This window comes from Prionailurus viverrinus, unplaced genomic scaffold (genome assembly GCF_022837055.1).
Source record: "Prionailurus viverrinus isolate Anna unplaced genomic scaffold, UM_Priviv_1.0 scaffold_35, whole genome shotgun sequence".
Classification (NCBI taxonomy): Eukaryota; Metazoa; Chordata; class Mammalia; order Carnivora; family Felidae; genus Prionailurus; species Prionailurus viverrinus.
The window spans coordinates 4,630,098-4,647,222 of NW_025927605.1; the positions used below are offsets into that span (position 1 = coordinate 4,630,098).

The window sequence follows — 17,125 nt, forward strand, 5'->3', positions numbered from 1 at the left end:
GCACCGTGGGGATGGAGAAGGGAGTATCGATCGGCCGCCTGCACCTTATAAGTCGGGGAGAAAGTCTAAATACCAAACCCCTATAGGAGCTTTAGAGTTTGTTTCTGAGTTGGGGGCCCTTCTTTGCCAGTAACTCAGTGTGTGACCTTGAGCAAATCACCACCGGTCTCGGGGACAGAGCTTCCTCAACCTTAAAATGTGAGGGTTGGGCAAGTGACCCCTCAGGTCCTTTTTACCTCAATCATCTCATGTTTTTAATCTTTTGGAGGTTCACTCCCCATTACCTCCCTTCCCCTCTTATTTCTAACATTACCTGGTCCACTGCCTCCTCTTTCAAATGTCACCCTCTTCCAATATAGGCTTTCTATTCACCGTCACCAGCTATTTCCTCAACAGTCTGGTTCCCTGGTGAGCAGGGGAGGGGGCAAGGCTTGCCCTATCTTCTCAACTCTCAGTTTCACAGAGGTGGTATTTCCTCCCCTGCGTGCCCCCACCAAAATCCACATGGTACCAGGGCCCATCTAAGGAGGAAGGCAGGCTGTATAAAAATGGATCTCCTTCCCCAAAGGAGAGGTCTCCACCGTTCCAGCCCCACCCCCCATGTACACACACACACACACACACACATGCACACACCTGCATTCATGGACATAAAACCATCTCCGTGACGCCAGAGCCCCTTTCATCTCGGGATCTCCCAGCGCCAGGCAGAACCCTAATTACCCTAGCACCCCCCCTGGCCCCACCGGTTCCCCCACTGTCATTAGCCCAGTTTTACCAGCGGGGGCCATAGCCTTCCTTTGGCTCCCAGGGCGGGGCCCTGTCTCCACAGTCTGCTCTTGGGGAGGGGTGTGTGTGTGTGTGTGTGTGTGTGTGTGTGTGTGTGTGTGTGTTAAGGGAAACTGCTCTACCAATTGCCCAGTTTATACTGGGCAGAATCACTTGCTTATGTGTGGGGTTCTGGCCAACAGCCTCTCCTAGTTGGGCTGCCCTTGCTCATGTTAGTCTCAGGCTCCTGCATCCTCAGCTTTGCTGGAGCCTTTTCTCTTAGGGGAGGGGGAGTGTAACTGGGGTTTGTAATGCATGGGGGAGGGGAGGGTGCCTCCCTCGGGACCCCTTGGAATTATGGGGATGAGAAAGGTAGCTGGTATGAAACCCGTGGGATGCAGTGTGGGATGCAGAGTGGGTGGTGATGAGGGGTCTGCAGTGGGTGAAGAGAGCCTGTGGGGTGCAGTGGCAGCTGTCCTGGGGAGTCGAGGCTGCATGGTGCAGAGTCAGCATGCAGTAAGTAAACCTGTGGGTTCAGCCTGGGCTTGCAGTGGACATGCAACAGCTGCAGCGTGGAGCAGGAGGCTGCATCGTGCAGAGTCAGGGCAGTGTGCGGTGTGAGGTGCACTGAGGGTGGCTGTCTGCCAATCAGTGCCACGTCCTCTCCTCGGTGATCATGTTTGGCTGAAACCCTGGGGAGCAAGGCTATGCTGTGCTGTGCAGTGCTTAGGGGCGCATGCTGTACCCTGTATGGAAATAGTCTCGGGATTGGGCTGCCCAAGGAGTTGAGGTAGAATCCCGATGCATGGGATACATTTATGTGAGATGAGATACAATTTTACTCTGCATCCATCAGACAGAACCAAAGAGGCAATGAGGAAGTCTAGCAGTAATCTGGATTAGGGGACAGGGTGACTGAGTCCACAGGGGGAACACAAGAGTGCTACGGTTTTGTCTCCCTTACATTCTGGCTTCCCCCACATCTCTCTGACGAAAGGCCCTAAAGATATCTGGTGAGGGAGACTTTTTGAAATCCTAGACCCAAAGCCATAGAAAATGAAGTGCTTCCTGATCCACCTTCCTCCCCACCCCCACCCCCACCAGGGGCAGACTGGGGCACTTTGAACTCCAAGACAAGAGTTTACCATTCCCATCTTCTCCTTACCTCACTTCCTTGGCTCCCAGTATGGGCTGGTAACAGACCTAGGCAAGGGCAAAGTGAAGGGCACACACTCTCCAAAGCCGGCATCCTGCCAGATGCTGGGATCCAGCCCAGGTCTAGGCTTATAGCCCCTGCCCAGTGTTGCATCACCCCTCTTTCCACCCCACTCATCCTGCCTACCCCCATTTCTTGAAGCTTCTAGCTCCTCTCAGAGTCATTTCAGCCCCAGCTTCTGTTGTCTTCTTGCCAGGAAACCCCCACCCAGGCTGTCTCCTCCCACCCCCCCCCCACCTCTGTTTCAGGGCTGAATCCCTGGGGAGAGCAGGGAGGTGGGGCACAAGTGAGTATGGATAGAGACCCTCCAAGGGGATATGCCTGACAGCCCCTTCCCTCTCAGATTTTGGTTGCCAAGGAGGCAGCAGGAACAGCCTGTTCTCTGCGCTCTCATCAGAGCAGCTATGCCTGGGCCCCGCCCTCTCTCTCTTCCTCCCTCCTTCCTTCCCAGACTGTTGCTAGGAAGCACCCCAAGATTTCTCAGGGTCCCACCCCTAGAAACCAGGGGATCCAGATATCTTTCTGAAGAGCCTCCCCCAAAGCCTAGAAGTCAAGACCCCACACAGCATCCTCCACCCCTGCCAAGAAGCCCCAAAGGGTTTGGGGAAACAGGGGACAGGCCCTCTACCAGCCTGCCCTGGAACTACCTCTGTGGCCTGGGCCACAGTAATCCCACCCCTCCCCCATCCTGAGCTCCTGGGCTCTGGGTGATGTTAGCAAGTGATGAGGTGTTCAGCAGACACCCCTGGACTCTGGAGACATAGCCCTACTTATTGGGGAGTTCTGGAAAGACAGTGGAGGAAACCTAAAGAGAACCCCAAACCCAGATTTTTCTTCCTCTTAGAGATCTTTCAATCAAGAAAAGGTAGTGGAAATGGAGAAAAGAAAGGGGGGACAGTTTATGGAAGTTGGGGATCAAGTGGCTGGCAGAGATGGGAGACTGGAAAATTTACCAACAATTGCCCTCCTATGGGTAAAATGGCAACTTAATGTCCCCCTACCAATCATCTTTGTCCCATCAGGTACCCTGGGTACGGGTCACAAAACAGAGAGCTAGGGAAGGGACTCAGGCCTGGCTGAACCTGGCCCTTCGTAGCTGAGGCAAGAAGTAGAAAAAGAAACTGACACCTTCTCCAGGTTGTTTTTCAGAGTTTCTCCTACTTTTATTCATTCTTTTGATACCTTTTTTTTTTTAAAGCATTTAATATGTGCCAGATATTGGACCCCCTAAATTTTCCAGCTTTTGGTTTCACTCTTGCATACAGCCCCCTCATCTGGCCTTTGCCAGGAGAGAGGGGAGGAGAGGTAGGGGCGCAATGTCTTCTACCATAGAGTTTGGGCCTTACTGTATTGCAGCCCTCCCCTGCAATGAGAGGAGATGGAACAAGCTGGTGTGGAAGCCAGGAGTATAGAGTGGTTAGTATAGAGTGGTTCTCAGGGCCTAGAGGGAGGGGTGATGCAAAGGAAATGGCAGGCCGGCCTCTTTTCCCTGCTGCTGTCCAGGCCTCGGGATCACAGGACGTCTCTTCTCCTCTGACATGGGCGTGTAGAAAGGGAAGGCATCCTTCAGGGTGTTGGGAGAGGAAACTGCTCCAAGGATTCAAATGCTGCCTTCCATTGTCCTGGCTGGTCTCTTGCTGGACCTCTGTGGGGCAGTGGGAAGACAGACACACGAAATGGTGGGAGATCCAGGACCTGTCCCTGAGGTGGGTCCTTTTGGTAGGCTTCTCCCCCATCCTCCTCTCCCCTAGATAAATAGAAAGTAGGGATTTTGATGTAGGGACTGGTCAGAGAAGGGAACTGGTTTGGAACCAGCTGTGTATGAGTGTATAGGAACAACTCTTTCTTTGTCCAACCACCTGCTGCCAAGTAACTCCCCATAGTGGGGGGACCCAGGCAAGCTTCCAAAGGAAAATGGTTCAGCTGGGGAGGGGAATGACTCAGTTTCCCTGTGGAGAGAAAGGAAACTGAAACCTTCTGTGCCTTGTATGCTTACCAAGTATTTCAATGTTTCTGGGTCTAGACTCTTGTCACTTTTCCTTATACTTCTTTCTAGCCTAGATAAGGAATGTTCCCATCCATTTGGGTACCCACACCCCTGTTCTCCACAGCCTTTTTTTTAAATTTGAGAGCGCGCGCGTGCGCACGAGAATCTTGAATAAGCTCCACGCTCAGCGCAGAGCCTGACATGGGGCTTGATCCTGGGACCCTGGGCTCATGACCTGAGCTGAAATCAAGAGTCGGACATGCAACCAGCTGAGCCACCCAAGTGCCCCTCTCCACAGCCTCTTACCCCAGCCAAGACCCCACTCTGGCCTAGCTCCTTTTCTGCCACTGCTCCAGTGTTGCCATGTCACTCTGTCTGGCTGGCTTCCACCTGCCCCTTTTCTCCAGCCAGACCAGCCAACAAGATGAAGACATTGGGGCTTGGAACTAACAGAGCAGGGTTGGGAGCTCAGCCTTCACTGGTGCTGAGGGGGAAGAAATGGACAGCAAAAGAAAGTGGGGTAAGAAAGGTTTTTGAGAAGAGTACCCGGGTGGCTCAGTCAGGTAAGTGTCTGACTTCCGTTTAGTTCATGATCTCAAGGTTCATGAGTTTGAGCTCTGCATTGGGCTTTCTGCTGTCAGCACAGAGCCCACTTTGGATCCTCTGTACACCCCCCCTGCCCCTCCCCCACTCGCAGTCTCAAAAATAAATAAATAAATAAACATGAAAAAAAGAGGTTTTACAATTTTTTTTAAATATTCATTTTTGAGAGACAGAGAGAGACATAGTGCAAGCAGGGGAGGGGCAGAGAGAGAGGGAGACACAGAATCTGAGGCAGGCTTCAGGCTCAGAGCTGTCAGCACAGAGCCTAGTGTGGGGCTCGGACCCACGAACCATGAGATCATGACCTGAGCTGAATTTGGACGCCTAACTGACTGAGCTACCCAGGTGCCCCAAAAAGGAAGGTTTTTGAGAAGGGCTGTGTGGAGGAAGGGTTTTCTTTATATCCAAAGGGGATGTCTCTTACCCACAGGAGGATTTTCATAGAGTTCCATGCTTGGGGAGAGAGGATCCAGCCAGGGAGCCTGTGGGTTCTAGAGAGCTAATGTGGTGTGGAGGAAAGAGGTGGTGTATGGAAAGGCTGTCTCTGATATTTACAGATCAGAGAGGCAAGACAGTCAAAGTAGGGAAATTGAAGATGGCCCGTGTCCACAACTAAGGGAGCCCTCCTAGTTCTTTAGGAGTCCAGTTCTTGGGGGGAATCCTGCCAAGCCTAGAAAAGGAGCTGCTGGTGAGAGGTGGGGGACAGGGAAGGCAGATGGCCTGACTACAAAAGCCGCCTCCCTGCCACTGTGAAGTGGGAAGGAGGCACCCCTCCATCCCCCAGAGATGTGCCAGGCTTCCTGCCAGAGAGGGATGGTTTAAGCTCAGAATACCACTATCCTCAGGGCCCAGATATTCCCCAAATGTACCCAACACCCACTAACTCAGTAACAAAGTTGACAGCTTCTCTCTAAGAGGGGCAGTTTGGCCTATGGGGGATGGGAAGGGAGCTGTAGGATCCAGGAATGGCCCAAGGTGGGGGCCCTGGGCTGCTGTAACCAGGCAGGAGTGAGAGGAAGGAGCAGGCAAAGGTAGAGTGGGGGCCTGGGAGAAGGGAGGTCAGGTTCATATGAGGATGCAGAGTAACAGGGGTTGTGGTCATCTCAAGTGTGAGTGTATGTGTGTGTGGCTGGGGCCAGTTTGAAGGTTAAGTGTGAGGAGTCTGGGTTCTCCCTCCTTGCTGCTTCAGAAGCTTTGGCTCCATATATTTGGCAGCTGTTTTACAGAAACACTGTTTCCCAGTGGTGTCACTTGGATAGGCACAAAGGGGGCCAGAATGGGGGCGGGGGTTGGGTATATGGGGAGGCAGAAAGGCCATAGAGAGTAATGACCTTAGAGAGATGTGATCTGGCCCTCCTTCAGCTGCACACTACCCCTAAGAACAGGGATCCTTGTCTCCCTGTTGTAATTAGGCTCTGGATACCCAGGATCCTGTTATTCTCTGCCCCAAGGGCCACAAGTTTGCTTCCAGAGTCTGAGCACACTGCTGTCCCAGATTCATTACCCTGATGACTGATTTTGCCACTGAAAGGGTGGCCAAAGAATTATTGCTGGGGAATATGGGCAGAACTTGGCCTCATGGACTGGGATATCAACCCCCTTAGGGTATGGGATGGGGGAGCTGAAAGTAGGGGTGGCAGGATACTGGCTCGGGCCTTCATGTTTACTCTTGTCCTCGGTTATAAATGTTAGGGACGATCTGTCCATAGGACAGGGCAGGGACAAGGGCTATATATAGGAAGGGTCAGACATTGGAGCCAGAGGTGGATAGCACTTGCTTTTGAGCTTCTCACTAGAGGGGGCAAAGAAGGGCTCATGCCCAAAGCCCTGAACATAATTATGTACAATATTGTTCCATAGGATAAGCGAGACATCATATTGTTTTTAATAAACTTAAAGAAAAAAGAGAATAGTTTAGCTTTACAGGAAAACATTTGAGGATAGTAGAGGGTCCCTCCATTCCCCGTACCCAATTTCTCCTTTTATTAGCCTCTTACATTACATTAGTATGGTATTTTTTTTTTTACAACTAATGAACCAATCAATATTGATTATGTTGTTATTAACTACTGTCTGTGCTTTACTCAGATTTCTTAGTTTTCACCTAATGTTCTTCTGTTCCAGGATGACATCTGGGATACCAAGTTACATTAAATACTTGTGTCTCGTTAAGCCCTCTTGGCTATGACAGTTTCTTAGACTTCCCTTATTTTTGATAACCTTAACTTCAGTTTTCCTTCTTACTTTCCTCTTTACTTCTTCCCATATTCAAGCAGTGTGCAAGGCCAGGAGATTCTGGGAGGACTGCCAGATTTGGGGGTTAAGTGGTGATGTGTGTAATTGATCAATCCCTAATGCCGCCTCTGGGATAAAGGTGTGGAAATAAGAACTCTGGTAGACTCAGGGGTGTAGGAACACCAAAAAAAAAAAAAAAAAAAAAAAAAAAAAGACCAGGAAAGAGAAAAACGTATTGCTTAACGAATGCCACGCCCCTGCTATGCCTAGTAACTAGCATGTAATGAAAGGGTGTCAGAATATCATTTAAACGCCTGGTCGACAGTGACGTCTTGGGGCTACGCCTGCTTGCTAGCGGTCTTTCGAGAGCTCTTCCCCCTCGGCTCCCCGAGTCTCTGTGATGCTTCAGCTCTTACATATTTTTCCCTACAGCAGAGAAACAATGAGGGCAGACTAGTTTTTAGTTTCTTAGCTTCCTCTCTAGCCCAATCCAAGGAACTACAATTCCCAGAAAACATCGTGGCGTGACCTGTCTCCTTCTGCGTTCTTATTGGCTCATGTTTGTTACTCTCAGCCAATAGAAGTTAAGCTCTTTGATAAGTGCCAAAATGGCGATTTCTAGGATCTAGAACTAACTTGTACGGTAGGCTTAAAATTGGGAAGGTGGTGGGTGAAAGGGAAATAGGGAAATATAGTTTTAAGGTTGGGGAAGGTGGAGGAGATGGAGGATTTGGGGTGGTAGGGGCTGAGGGACTTAGCCAGGGCTAAGGGCGTAATTAGGCAATCGGAATAGGCTTAACCCCTTGCTCCCACCTTTACTCTTTGTACTAAGCGCCTTTGACCCCCTCTTCTTAGTCCTCCAGTTTAAGGAAGGGATGGTTCAGGAGGGAGGAACTTGATAGAATCTCTACCTTGTCCTTTCTCCATTTTTATCGTAGTTCCTTTGTCTCCTTTAAATCTTCCTGGATCCCATTTCATTCTGTTCTGCCCTCTCCTGTTCTTTCCCTCACAATCTCTTCTTCTCTTAGCTCAGTTTCACCCACCTCAAAGCTTACCTCCATCGGCCCCTTCTCAGAGTGAAATCATGAAGGTGGTGAACCTGAAGCAAGCCATTTTGCAAGCCTGGAAGGAGCGATGGAGTGACTACCAGTGGGCAATCAACATGAAGAAATTCTTTCCCAAAGGAGCCACCTGGGACATTCTCAACCTAGCAGGTCTCATGTCAAGTAGGAAGGAAGGATGGGAGGGCTAAACCCAGAAAAGTTTTAACCACTCAGTCTTGCTTTGTTTATTCCCCTTGCAGAAGCACTACTGGAGCAGGCCATGATTGGACCTTCCCCCAATCCTCTCATTCTGTCCTACCTGAAGTATGCCATTAGTTCCCAGGTAAACTGTCCCACCTATTCCAGAGAGTGAAGATTTGAAGGTAAAAGTCTTGGAGTAACGTTGTCAGCTCACACTTTCTAGGCGAATTTGTTTGAACACATCACTTCTCTGAGCCTCCATTTTCTTTTGAAAATAATACTTCACTGGTTGTGATGAATGGTACACTAACGTATTCTATCAATAAATGTTCATGAATGCCTATATGCATCAGGGAGTGGCGTAGGCCCTGGGGATATAGCTGTGAACAAGACCTGATCCCAGCACATAAGAAAGAACGAAGTTATGGGTAATAACAGACATGGAAATAAGCAGTCAGTCACAGGATGGATTTATGATGTAGATTAAGACAGTACTATGGGAGTACATGGGAAAGGCAAATAATTCAGTCTGAGCAATCAGGGAAGGCTTTCTGGAGAAAGTGATGTTTAAACCAAGACCTTATTATTAATAGGAGTTAGCCAGGCAGATTGGCGAGAATACATAAAGCAGAAAGAAAAGCACATACAAAGGCTGGGAGGCAAAAATCGCATGTTTAGGAACCAAAAATAATTTGTATGGCTAGAGCAGTAGTTTTGGTCTCTGGACCCTTTTATGCTTTTAAAAACCATTGAGACTCCCACAAAGCTTTTGTTTGTATGTATTGTATCTATCCGTATTTACCATTTTAGAAATGAAAACTGAGTAAGTTAAAAAATATTTATGAACTTATTTAAAAGTACCAAAAAGTAATGTCTGTTAAATAAAGCCTGTTATGTTACATGTTAATATAAATAACATTTTAATGAAAACTGTATTTTCCAAAACAAAAAAGCTAGTGAGGAAAGTGGTATTGTTTTACGTTTTTGCAAATCTATTTAATGTCTGGCTTAATGGAAGGCAGCTGAATTCTCATATCTGTTTTTGCATTCAATTGTTGCAATAGGCTATTTCAGTTGAAGTGTATGAAGAAAATCTGGCCTCACACATCAGATATTTAGTTTGAAAAGGGCAGAGTATATTAATAAGCTTTTCAGATAACTGGATATTCATTGATATACTAAAATTCAGCAGGTGATGTGAAACCACATCAATGAACTTTAAAAAAAAATTAATTATTTTTAAAATAAGCTCTACACACATGAGGGTTGAACTTACGACCCTGAGATCAAGAGTTGCATGCTCTACGGATTGAGCCAGCCAGGTGCCCCTCAATGAACTTCTTACACACTGTTAACATTAAGATCTATTGGTCTTTCTCTTGCACTTTTACTCATGAATGATTTTATAATATCATGAATTGATCATGTGGAAAATACCCATTACTGAATTACATAATTATTGACACATTTAATTATATGATTTACATGTCATGGAGCCTCTGGAACATTCCATGTTCAGTTGTGAGAGAATGAGAGTAGAAAAAGCAAATAACATCTTAGCAATACTTAAAAAATAGTTTTTTAAAAAATGTTTATTTATGTATTTATTTATTTTGAGAGAGAAAGATAGAATCCCAAGCTGGCTCCCTGCTGATCAGTGCAGAGCCCAATGCATGGCTCGATCTCGCAAATGGTGAGATCATGACCTGAGCTGAAATCAAGAATCAGATGCTTAACTGACTGAGCCACCCAGGTGCCCCTAAAAAATAGTTTTAATCTCACCGATTCCAGGGGTCCCTGGATCATATTTTGAGAACTGCTGGGCTAGCACTTCAAGAAGGAGATAGAGAGGGCACAAATGACCTGTGAGTGATGCTAAAGAGTTTGGACTTTATCCTAGGGTGACAAGTAATCATTTAAAGAGTTTTAAGTGGAGGAATGGTGTGATAGTGATAGGATATGTGTGTATGTGTTTGTATAGACATTTAACATGCAATAAAATGTACAGATCTTAAGATGAATTCAGTTGAGTTTTAGCAATTGTAATATACCCATGCCACAAACATTCAAAATAAGATACAGAATGTTTCCATTCTCCCAGAAAGTTGCCTTGTGCCCCTTTCTAGCCCAACCTCTTACAACCACTAAATGTTTTTTGTCACTGTAGATTAATCTTGCCTATATTTGGATTCCATAGAAATGGTATCATCCAGCAATACCCTGTACTCTGTCTTCTTTTGTTTAACATAAATGTTTTTGAGATTTATCTATGTGGTTGTGTATGTCAGTAGTTCATTCTCTTTAAATTGCTGAGTAGTAGCCCTCAGTTGGCATGTATTTCTTATTTCTTTTTCCTCTTGGCTTATGTCTGCTTTCCATGTGAGCACGTGTTCATTTACCTTATTCTTTTTAACTGCTGCATAATGTTCCATGTGTACTGTATTTTAGGTTGCTTTTAATTTTTTACTGTTCTAATTGATGTTTCATTAAACATTCATTCTTATACTTAGCCTGTCTGCACTTCTGGGAGTTTTCCCTAGGATAGATACCTAGAAATAGAATTGCTAGCTTGAAGCATTCCCACATGTTAAATTGCAGTAGATTCTGGGGCGCCTGAGTGGCTCAGTCGGGTAAGCACCTGGCCTTGGTTCAGTTTGTGAGTTCACAGTTTGTGGCCTTCACAGTTTGTGAGTTCGTGCCCCGTGTTGGGTTCCATGCTGCTGGTGCAGAGCCTGCTTGGGATTCTCTCTCTCTCTGCCCCTCTCCCACTCGTGCTTTCTTTCATTCTCAAAATAAATAAAAATTAACAAAAAATTGCAGTAGATCTTGCACATTGCCCTCCAAAAAGGATGGTATCAGTTTATACCCCCTCCATAGTGTTTGACAGTGTTTCTCAACACCTTTCCAATGCTGGATAGAATAAGCAAAAAATTCCTTCACATTATAATTTGTATTTCCATAATTGTGATGTTGAGCATTTTTTCCATATTTACTGGCTCCCTGTATATCTTCTGGGAATTGCTAATGCATACCATTTGCCTGTTTTCCTAATTTTTTTGTTATTGTAAAAGCTTTATTGAGATATAAATCACATACTATACAATGTATCCATTTAAAGTATACAATTTATTGGGTTTTAGTCTATTCAGAGTTGTACAGCCACTACAACAATCAATGTAGAACATTTTTATCAGCACAAGAATTCTTACTGCTTTTTAAGTGTCTTAATATAATTGATCTTTTAATCCTGTTATGGTTTTCTATCACTTTTTTTTTTTTTTTTTTTTTTTACTTTTTGGTTTTATTTTCTTAGCATGCAGAAATTTTTAATGTTTTTGTTGTCAGATTTAACCATTTTTTCCTATATGGCTTTTGTCTTGCTTAAGGGCTTCCTTCCCTGCTCCAAGGATCAAAATATATTCTTCTCTAATTTCTGCCAACACTTCACTTTTGTTTTTTGTATTTATTTTGTTGAATCCATTTAGGATTTATTGTGGTGTGAGGAAGAGATCCAAATTTATTTATTTTTCCTAATAGGTGGACAGTTGTTTCAATTGCCTTTATTGAATAGGCCATTCATTGTCATATCCTAAATTCTCTTACAAAGTTCTATTTCTTTTTCTTTTCTTTTCTTTTTTTTTTTTTGACAAAGGTGTATTTCTTGGTATTCCAGTTTAATTCATTGATATATTTGTCCTTTCTTGCACTAGTATTTGACTGTTTTAATTACTATACCTTTATGGTATGTTTGATGTCTGGTTAGGCAAGTCTTCCCTTAGTTTAATTTTTCAAAAATTCTTTGGCTGTTTTCAGGCATTTTCTTTTTTTCTTTCTTTTAATGTTTATTTATTTATTTTGAGAAAGAGACAGTGCATGTGTGTGTGCACCCCTGTGTAAGTGGGGGAGGGGCAGAGAGAAAAGGAGAGAGAGAATACCAAGCGGGCTCTGCACTGCCAGCGAGGAGCCCAACACAGGGGCTCAAACTCAAGAAATATGAGGTCATGACCTGAGCTGAATCAAGAGTTGGATGCTCAACCGACTAAGCCACCCAGGCTCCCCTAGGCGTTTTCTTTTCCAGACATTTTCTATTTTTAATATTTATTTATTTATTTATTTATTTATTTATTTATTTATTGTTAACTTTTTTTGAGAGAGAGAGAGGACACAAGTGATCTAAGGGCAGAGAGAGAATCTCACGAGGGGCAGAGAGAAAGAGAGGAAAAGAGAGAGAGGGAGAGAGAGAGGTGGGACTCACCCGAAGTGGGGTTCGTGTTTTACCCTAAGTGGGGTACAGTCTCACCCGAAGTGGGACTTGAGCTCACCCAATGTGAGACTCAAACTCATGAACCATGAGATCATGACCTGAGCTGAGGTCAGATGCTTAAACAACTGAGCCACCCAGGTGCTTCTTTTCCAGACATTAAAAAAAATTTTTTTTTAATGTTTATTTATTTTTGGAGGTGAGAGAGATGGAGTGTGAGGGTGGGAGGGGCAGAGAAAGAGGGAGACAGAATCTGAAATGGGCTCCAGGCTCTGAGCTGTCAGCACAGGGCCTGACTTGGGGCTTGAACTCCTGAACTATGAGATCATGACCTGAGCAGAAGTTGGACGCACAACTGACTGAGCCACCCAGGCGCCCTGTCCTTTCCCAGACATTTTAAAATCAGCTTGTTAAATTCTTGTAAAAATCCTATCATATTTTAATGGGGATTTTTTTGACTTTCTGGATTTGGGGAATTTGTGGATTAATCTTAGAAAGATCACACTTGTAAAAAAAAAGATCACTCCGGTTATAGCTTGAAGAATGAGTTGGAATATACACGTGTGTGTGTGTGTGTGTGGAATATACACACACGTGTATATACGAGCTGGAATACACACACACACACATATATATATATATATATATATATACATATATATATATATATATGAGATGGAATATATATATGTATGTATATGAGTTGGAATATGTACATGTGTGTGTGTGTATTTTTAAGTTTATATATGTATGTATTTCTTTAAGTAGTGTGTACACCCCGCATGGGGCTTGAACTCACAGCCCTGAAATGAAGAGTTGCATGCTCTTCCACTGAGGTAGCCAGGCGCCCCAGGCTTTTTTTTTTTTTTTTTTTTTTTTGCCCAAGGACCAAATAGTAATACTTTGCAGGCCATGTGGTCTCTGTCACCATTATTCTGTCATTATAGCTTGAAAGCATATATAGATGGTATATAAGTAAATGGATATGCCTGTGCTTTGATGAAACTTTGTTTTAAAAAAAAAAGATAATGGGTCCAATTTGGCTTGCGAGTCATAGTTTTCCAACCCCTGATTAACCCTTATTGCAGTAAATTCAGGTAAGAGATGATATTAGCATAAACATGGGAAGTAGCAGCAGAAAAAAAGATGAATTCAAGAACTGTTCAGGAGGTGGCATTGAGAGGACTTGGTGATTACCTGGATGAGGCACATGAGAGAGAGGAAGAAATCATGGCTAGTGTCTAGGTTTCTGGTTTGGACGACTCGATGGCTGATGGGATCTTAAGGAGACAGTGGGAAAAGAGTAGGGCTGCTGTTAAGGATGGGGTACCGCTGAGGGGTGGAGATGACACTGATTTTGGCTTTGTTAAGTAAGGTGCCTGTGTGGGCTAACAAAGAGAAGATACTCAGTAGGTCCTTCAACATATGTGTCCAGAACTTAGAAGAAGAGGCCTAGACTGGCACTATTGATTTTGGAGTTGTCGACTGTAGATGGTGATGGAAGCTGTGGGCATTGACAGGAGTGCCTAGAGAGGGTGGAGAGTAAGTACAAGAGAGACCCAAGCCAAATCCCTGAGGAACCAATCACAGTCGTAGAGAACACAGCTAGGAAAAAGATGCCTCACAGGAGTCTGAAAAGAAGAGATCAGTGAAGAGGGAAGAAAAGCAAGAGAGCGTGGTATCGAGAGAAGCCAAGAGAGAAGAGGATCAAAGAGTGAAGAAGTGTTTCCTGGTGTTGGGTGCTGCTGAGAGGTCTGTGAGATTGGAACTGAGAAGTATCCATGGGGTTTAACCAGTTTGTTGATGAGCTCAATGAGGAGATTCCTACAGTGGTAAGGACATAAGTGATTGGAGTGGGTGGAATTGTGAACGGAAGGTGGGGAGGTAGAGACAGCGAGTGTGGAGAACTTCCATCTGTGGAGAGCAGGATAGAGAGAGTGGTGATTAACTGGAAATGGGGGGAGTGGTCTGCGGGAACTTCTCTTAAAAATGGCAGAATCTTGAGACATGTAAACACTGATGGGGAAGGCAAGAAGGAGAACAAGGCCAAAGTAACAGTGAGAGAGAAATAAATATATATGCAGGAGTTTCACTACAATCAGCATTGTAAAGTGCTGTGCAAAATTAGTAATTGATTCTTCCTTCCAAGTCCAGAGGCTCTTCAGTTCAGTGCTGTGCATGGAGAGGGCACTTAGGAGTAGCTGAGCGTGTTGAATATGAAGAGGAGAGGAGAGAGCAGCCGCAGGGTCAGTCTGGGCTAGCCAGGTGTGCAGCGGACACATAGACGGTCTCCAGCCTCAGAGTCTGGTGGTAGCTTAGAGCTTCTACACTGATAGACACAGTAGACTGGAATAGGTTAAATCCTGCTGTGAAAAACAGTTCGCCGTGTGGAAAGTAGTTTTAGGTCTCAAGGGTAGCAGTGCTTTCTCGATATTGTTAGCTAAAATTTACTGGACAGAATTCTGAATTTGGAGACCATAAATACATTAGAACATACTGCATCTCTCAGAACATAGAAAATTGGGGGTTTCTCTTCCGGGAGTTTGGGGTTAGTTTCAGTGGGAACATCCAGCTCCCTCTTCAGGTTGGTATCCAACAAGGTTCATTTCTCTGCCAAGCTCTTGCTATGGGGACATCAGTTATAAATAAACAAATACTCGTCTGGAACGTTATGGTCATTCTGCCCAGGCAGGCTCCCAACTTTCTGATCACCATCAGACACCAGCTATGGCTTCACAGAACATCTTGCTGAGAGTTGTACTAAACACTAATTGTGTATTTAAGTCCTCTGTGTATTTTGCTCTTGTTTATTTAAGAATACTAGTTAAATGTGTCTGAACAGAGAGCACTCTGTTCACATGATGGAGAAATTATACACAGAAGGCATTGCCATGCATGTAAAATTCACCATATTAAGGTCATTGAGGCTGACCTCACTTTCCTCTTGAATCTCTGGAAATTTCTATTCCTCTTGGGAAGACAACCCACGAAGCAGGTGATTATCCTGACAGTTGCTATCATTGTAATCTTTTTTATTACAGTGTATTTTGCCACTGATTTTGATTATATACTTGTAACTACTTTCTAAAGTATTATTTATATTTTATCAGCATGCAATAAATTTTTTTTTTAAATATGACAACTTAATAGACTTTCTCTAGGTTTTAATTTCATGCAGGACACATTGGTTATTTCTTTTCAACTACATCTCCAATCCTATGGATAGGTTTTACTAATAGAGATTTATTTTAAATACATTTTTTTTTTTCAGAATGCTAGTTCCTAGAATTCACCAATCCAAAGTAATAAAAGCTTACTGAGGACCTACTATGTGCTAAGCCTGGGCTACATTCTAGAGAAACAGATATAAATTCACCACTGCTTCTTTTCTCAGCTCACTGTTCAGATAGGCTTTCTCTTAGTCAAATAAGCTTGGAAAGTATTATTTACTGTTTCCATTTATCTTAGAGGTTCTCATTATATACAAGCATATTATGACTCAGCAAAGCTAAGCAAAGAAAGCTATTTAGTCCGTGGTTTCTTAAATTCATATCACACAAAAGCTGTGTGTGTGTGTAAAGTTTCTTAACATCTTGGGGAATCTTTGGAAGAACATCATGCAATAAATATTTCTACAGTAACAGAAATGCTGTGTATCTGTGCTAAAACGGTAGCCACTAGCCACATGTGGCTGTTGGGCACTTGAAATGTGACTAGTCTGACTAAGGAACTGAATATTTAATTTTATTTAATTTAAACTTAAACAGCCACTTGTGGCTAGTGGCTTCCCTATTGGATAGTGCAACTTTGGAAGCTACTTTGAGAAATGCTGATCTAAAGGTGTGTTTTTACTTATTCATTCTACCAACATCATAGCAAGTTCATGGTGGTCACTGAGTAAAAGCATCCTTGTCCTCAAGGAGCTCCTAGTTTGGTGGGGGCAACAGGTACCTGCTGTGTAATGATGGGTATAAGGGGATTAATTACTTGGAGCACATGGGAAGGAGGTCGATCAGAGAAGGTGTCCTGGAGGAGTCCTAGAGAGTAAATCCTAGAGAATCAGAGTGTGTATCATGAAATTCACTACAATTTCAGTGTGCAGGTATTACCTGTTCATTGCAGGAAATGTTTCTTCATCTCCAGTTGTTGTAAATAAAAGTACTCTGAGGGCACCTGGGTGGCTCAGTTGGTTAAGCGTCCGACTTTGGCTCAGGTCATGATCTCACAGTTTGTGGGTTTGAACCCTGCACCAGGGTCTGTGCTGACAGAGCCTCTCCTACTCTATAAAAGTTGTAGGAGTAAAGTAACATAACCTCATTTCTATCCTTTCTTCTGCCTACTAGCAATTATTTTAACCTTGTATGTAGTGGACATTGAGTGGCATGTGAACATGGAAGACGGCATTTTTGAATGCCCACCCTGATCTTAGTGGGTGTATGCTCATGGTGTCATTTATTGTGGTTTTGATAGAAGCAGGTATGGGGACAATGTCTAGTTTTCCTGCCTCTCTTTTCGTGGGTTGAGGAAGGCCTGTTGAAGGGGTTGAACTTTTTGAGCTGCAGAAATTTGAAGTGTCAGTGTTTGATCCTGTCAGCTGTGACGCTAGTTGTCTGAACTTTATCTTTCTTCTTTCCATCCAGATGGTGTCCTACTCCTCTGTCCTCACAGCAATCAGTAAGGTATGACCATAGCCATTTATGAGCTAGGTGGAGGGCATGGGAGCAGAGAGATGATAGTGACAGATGGGACTCCCTCTGTTCGCCTGCGCGGTCACGTACACTCTGAGACTGGAGAGGCAGCACGTGATGCCT

At 44.4% G+C, this 17,125-nt stretch overlaps 1 protein-coding gene across 6 annotated transcripts in view; it reads left to right on the forward strand.

The window, feature by feature from the left end:
- Positions 1–17,125, forward strand: part of MED24 (mediator complex subunit 24) — a 31,878-nt gene that overhangs the window by 798 nt on the left and 13,955 nt on the right. Inside the window, exons 1-4 of one of the 6 annotated variants that reach the window (XR_007149408.1) lie at positions 7,057–7,452; positions 7,838–8,023; positions 8,113–8,195; positions 16,955–16,993. Coding sequence is in view for 5 of the 6 variants with exons in the window: in XM_047845524.1 (XP_047701480.1) it covers positions 7,894–8,023; positions 8,113–8,195; positions 16,955–16,993 (252 nt within the window). In the remaining variant the exon portion in view is untranslated. Of the gene's footprint in view, positions 1–7,056; positions 7,453–7,837; positions 8,024–8,112; positions 8,196–16,954; positions 16,994–17,125 lie in introns of those variants that run through there. The other 5 variants (XM_047845526.1, XM_047845523.1, XM_047845522.1 and 2 more) reach the window with 5 other exon arrangements.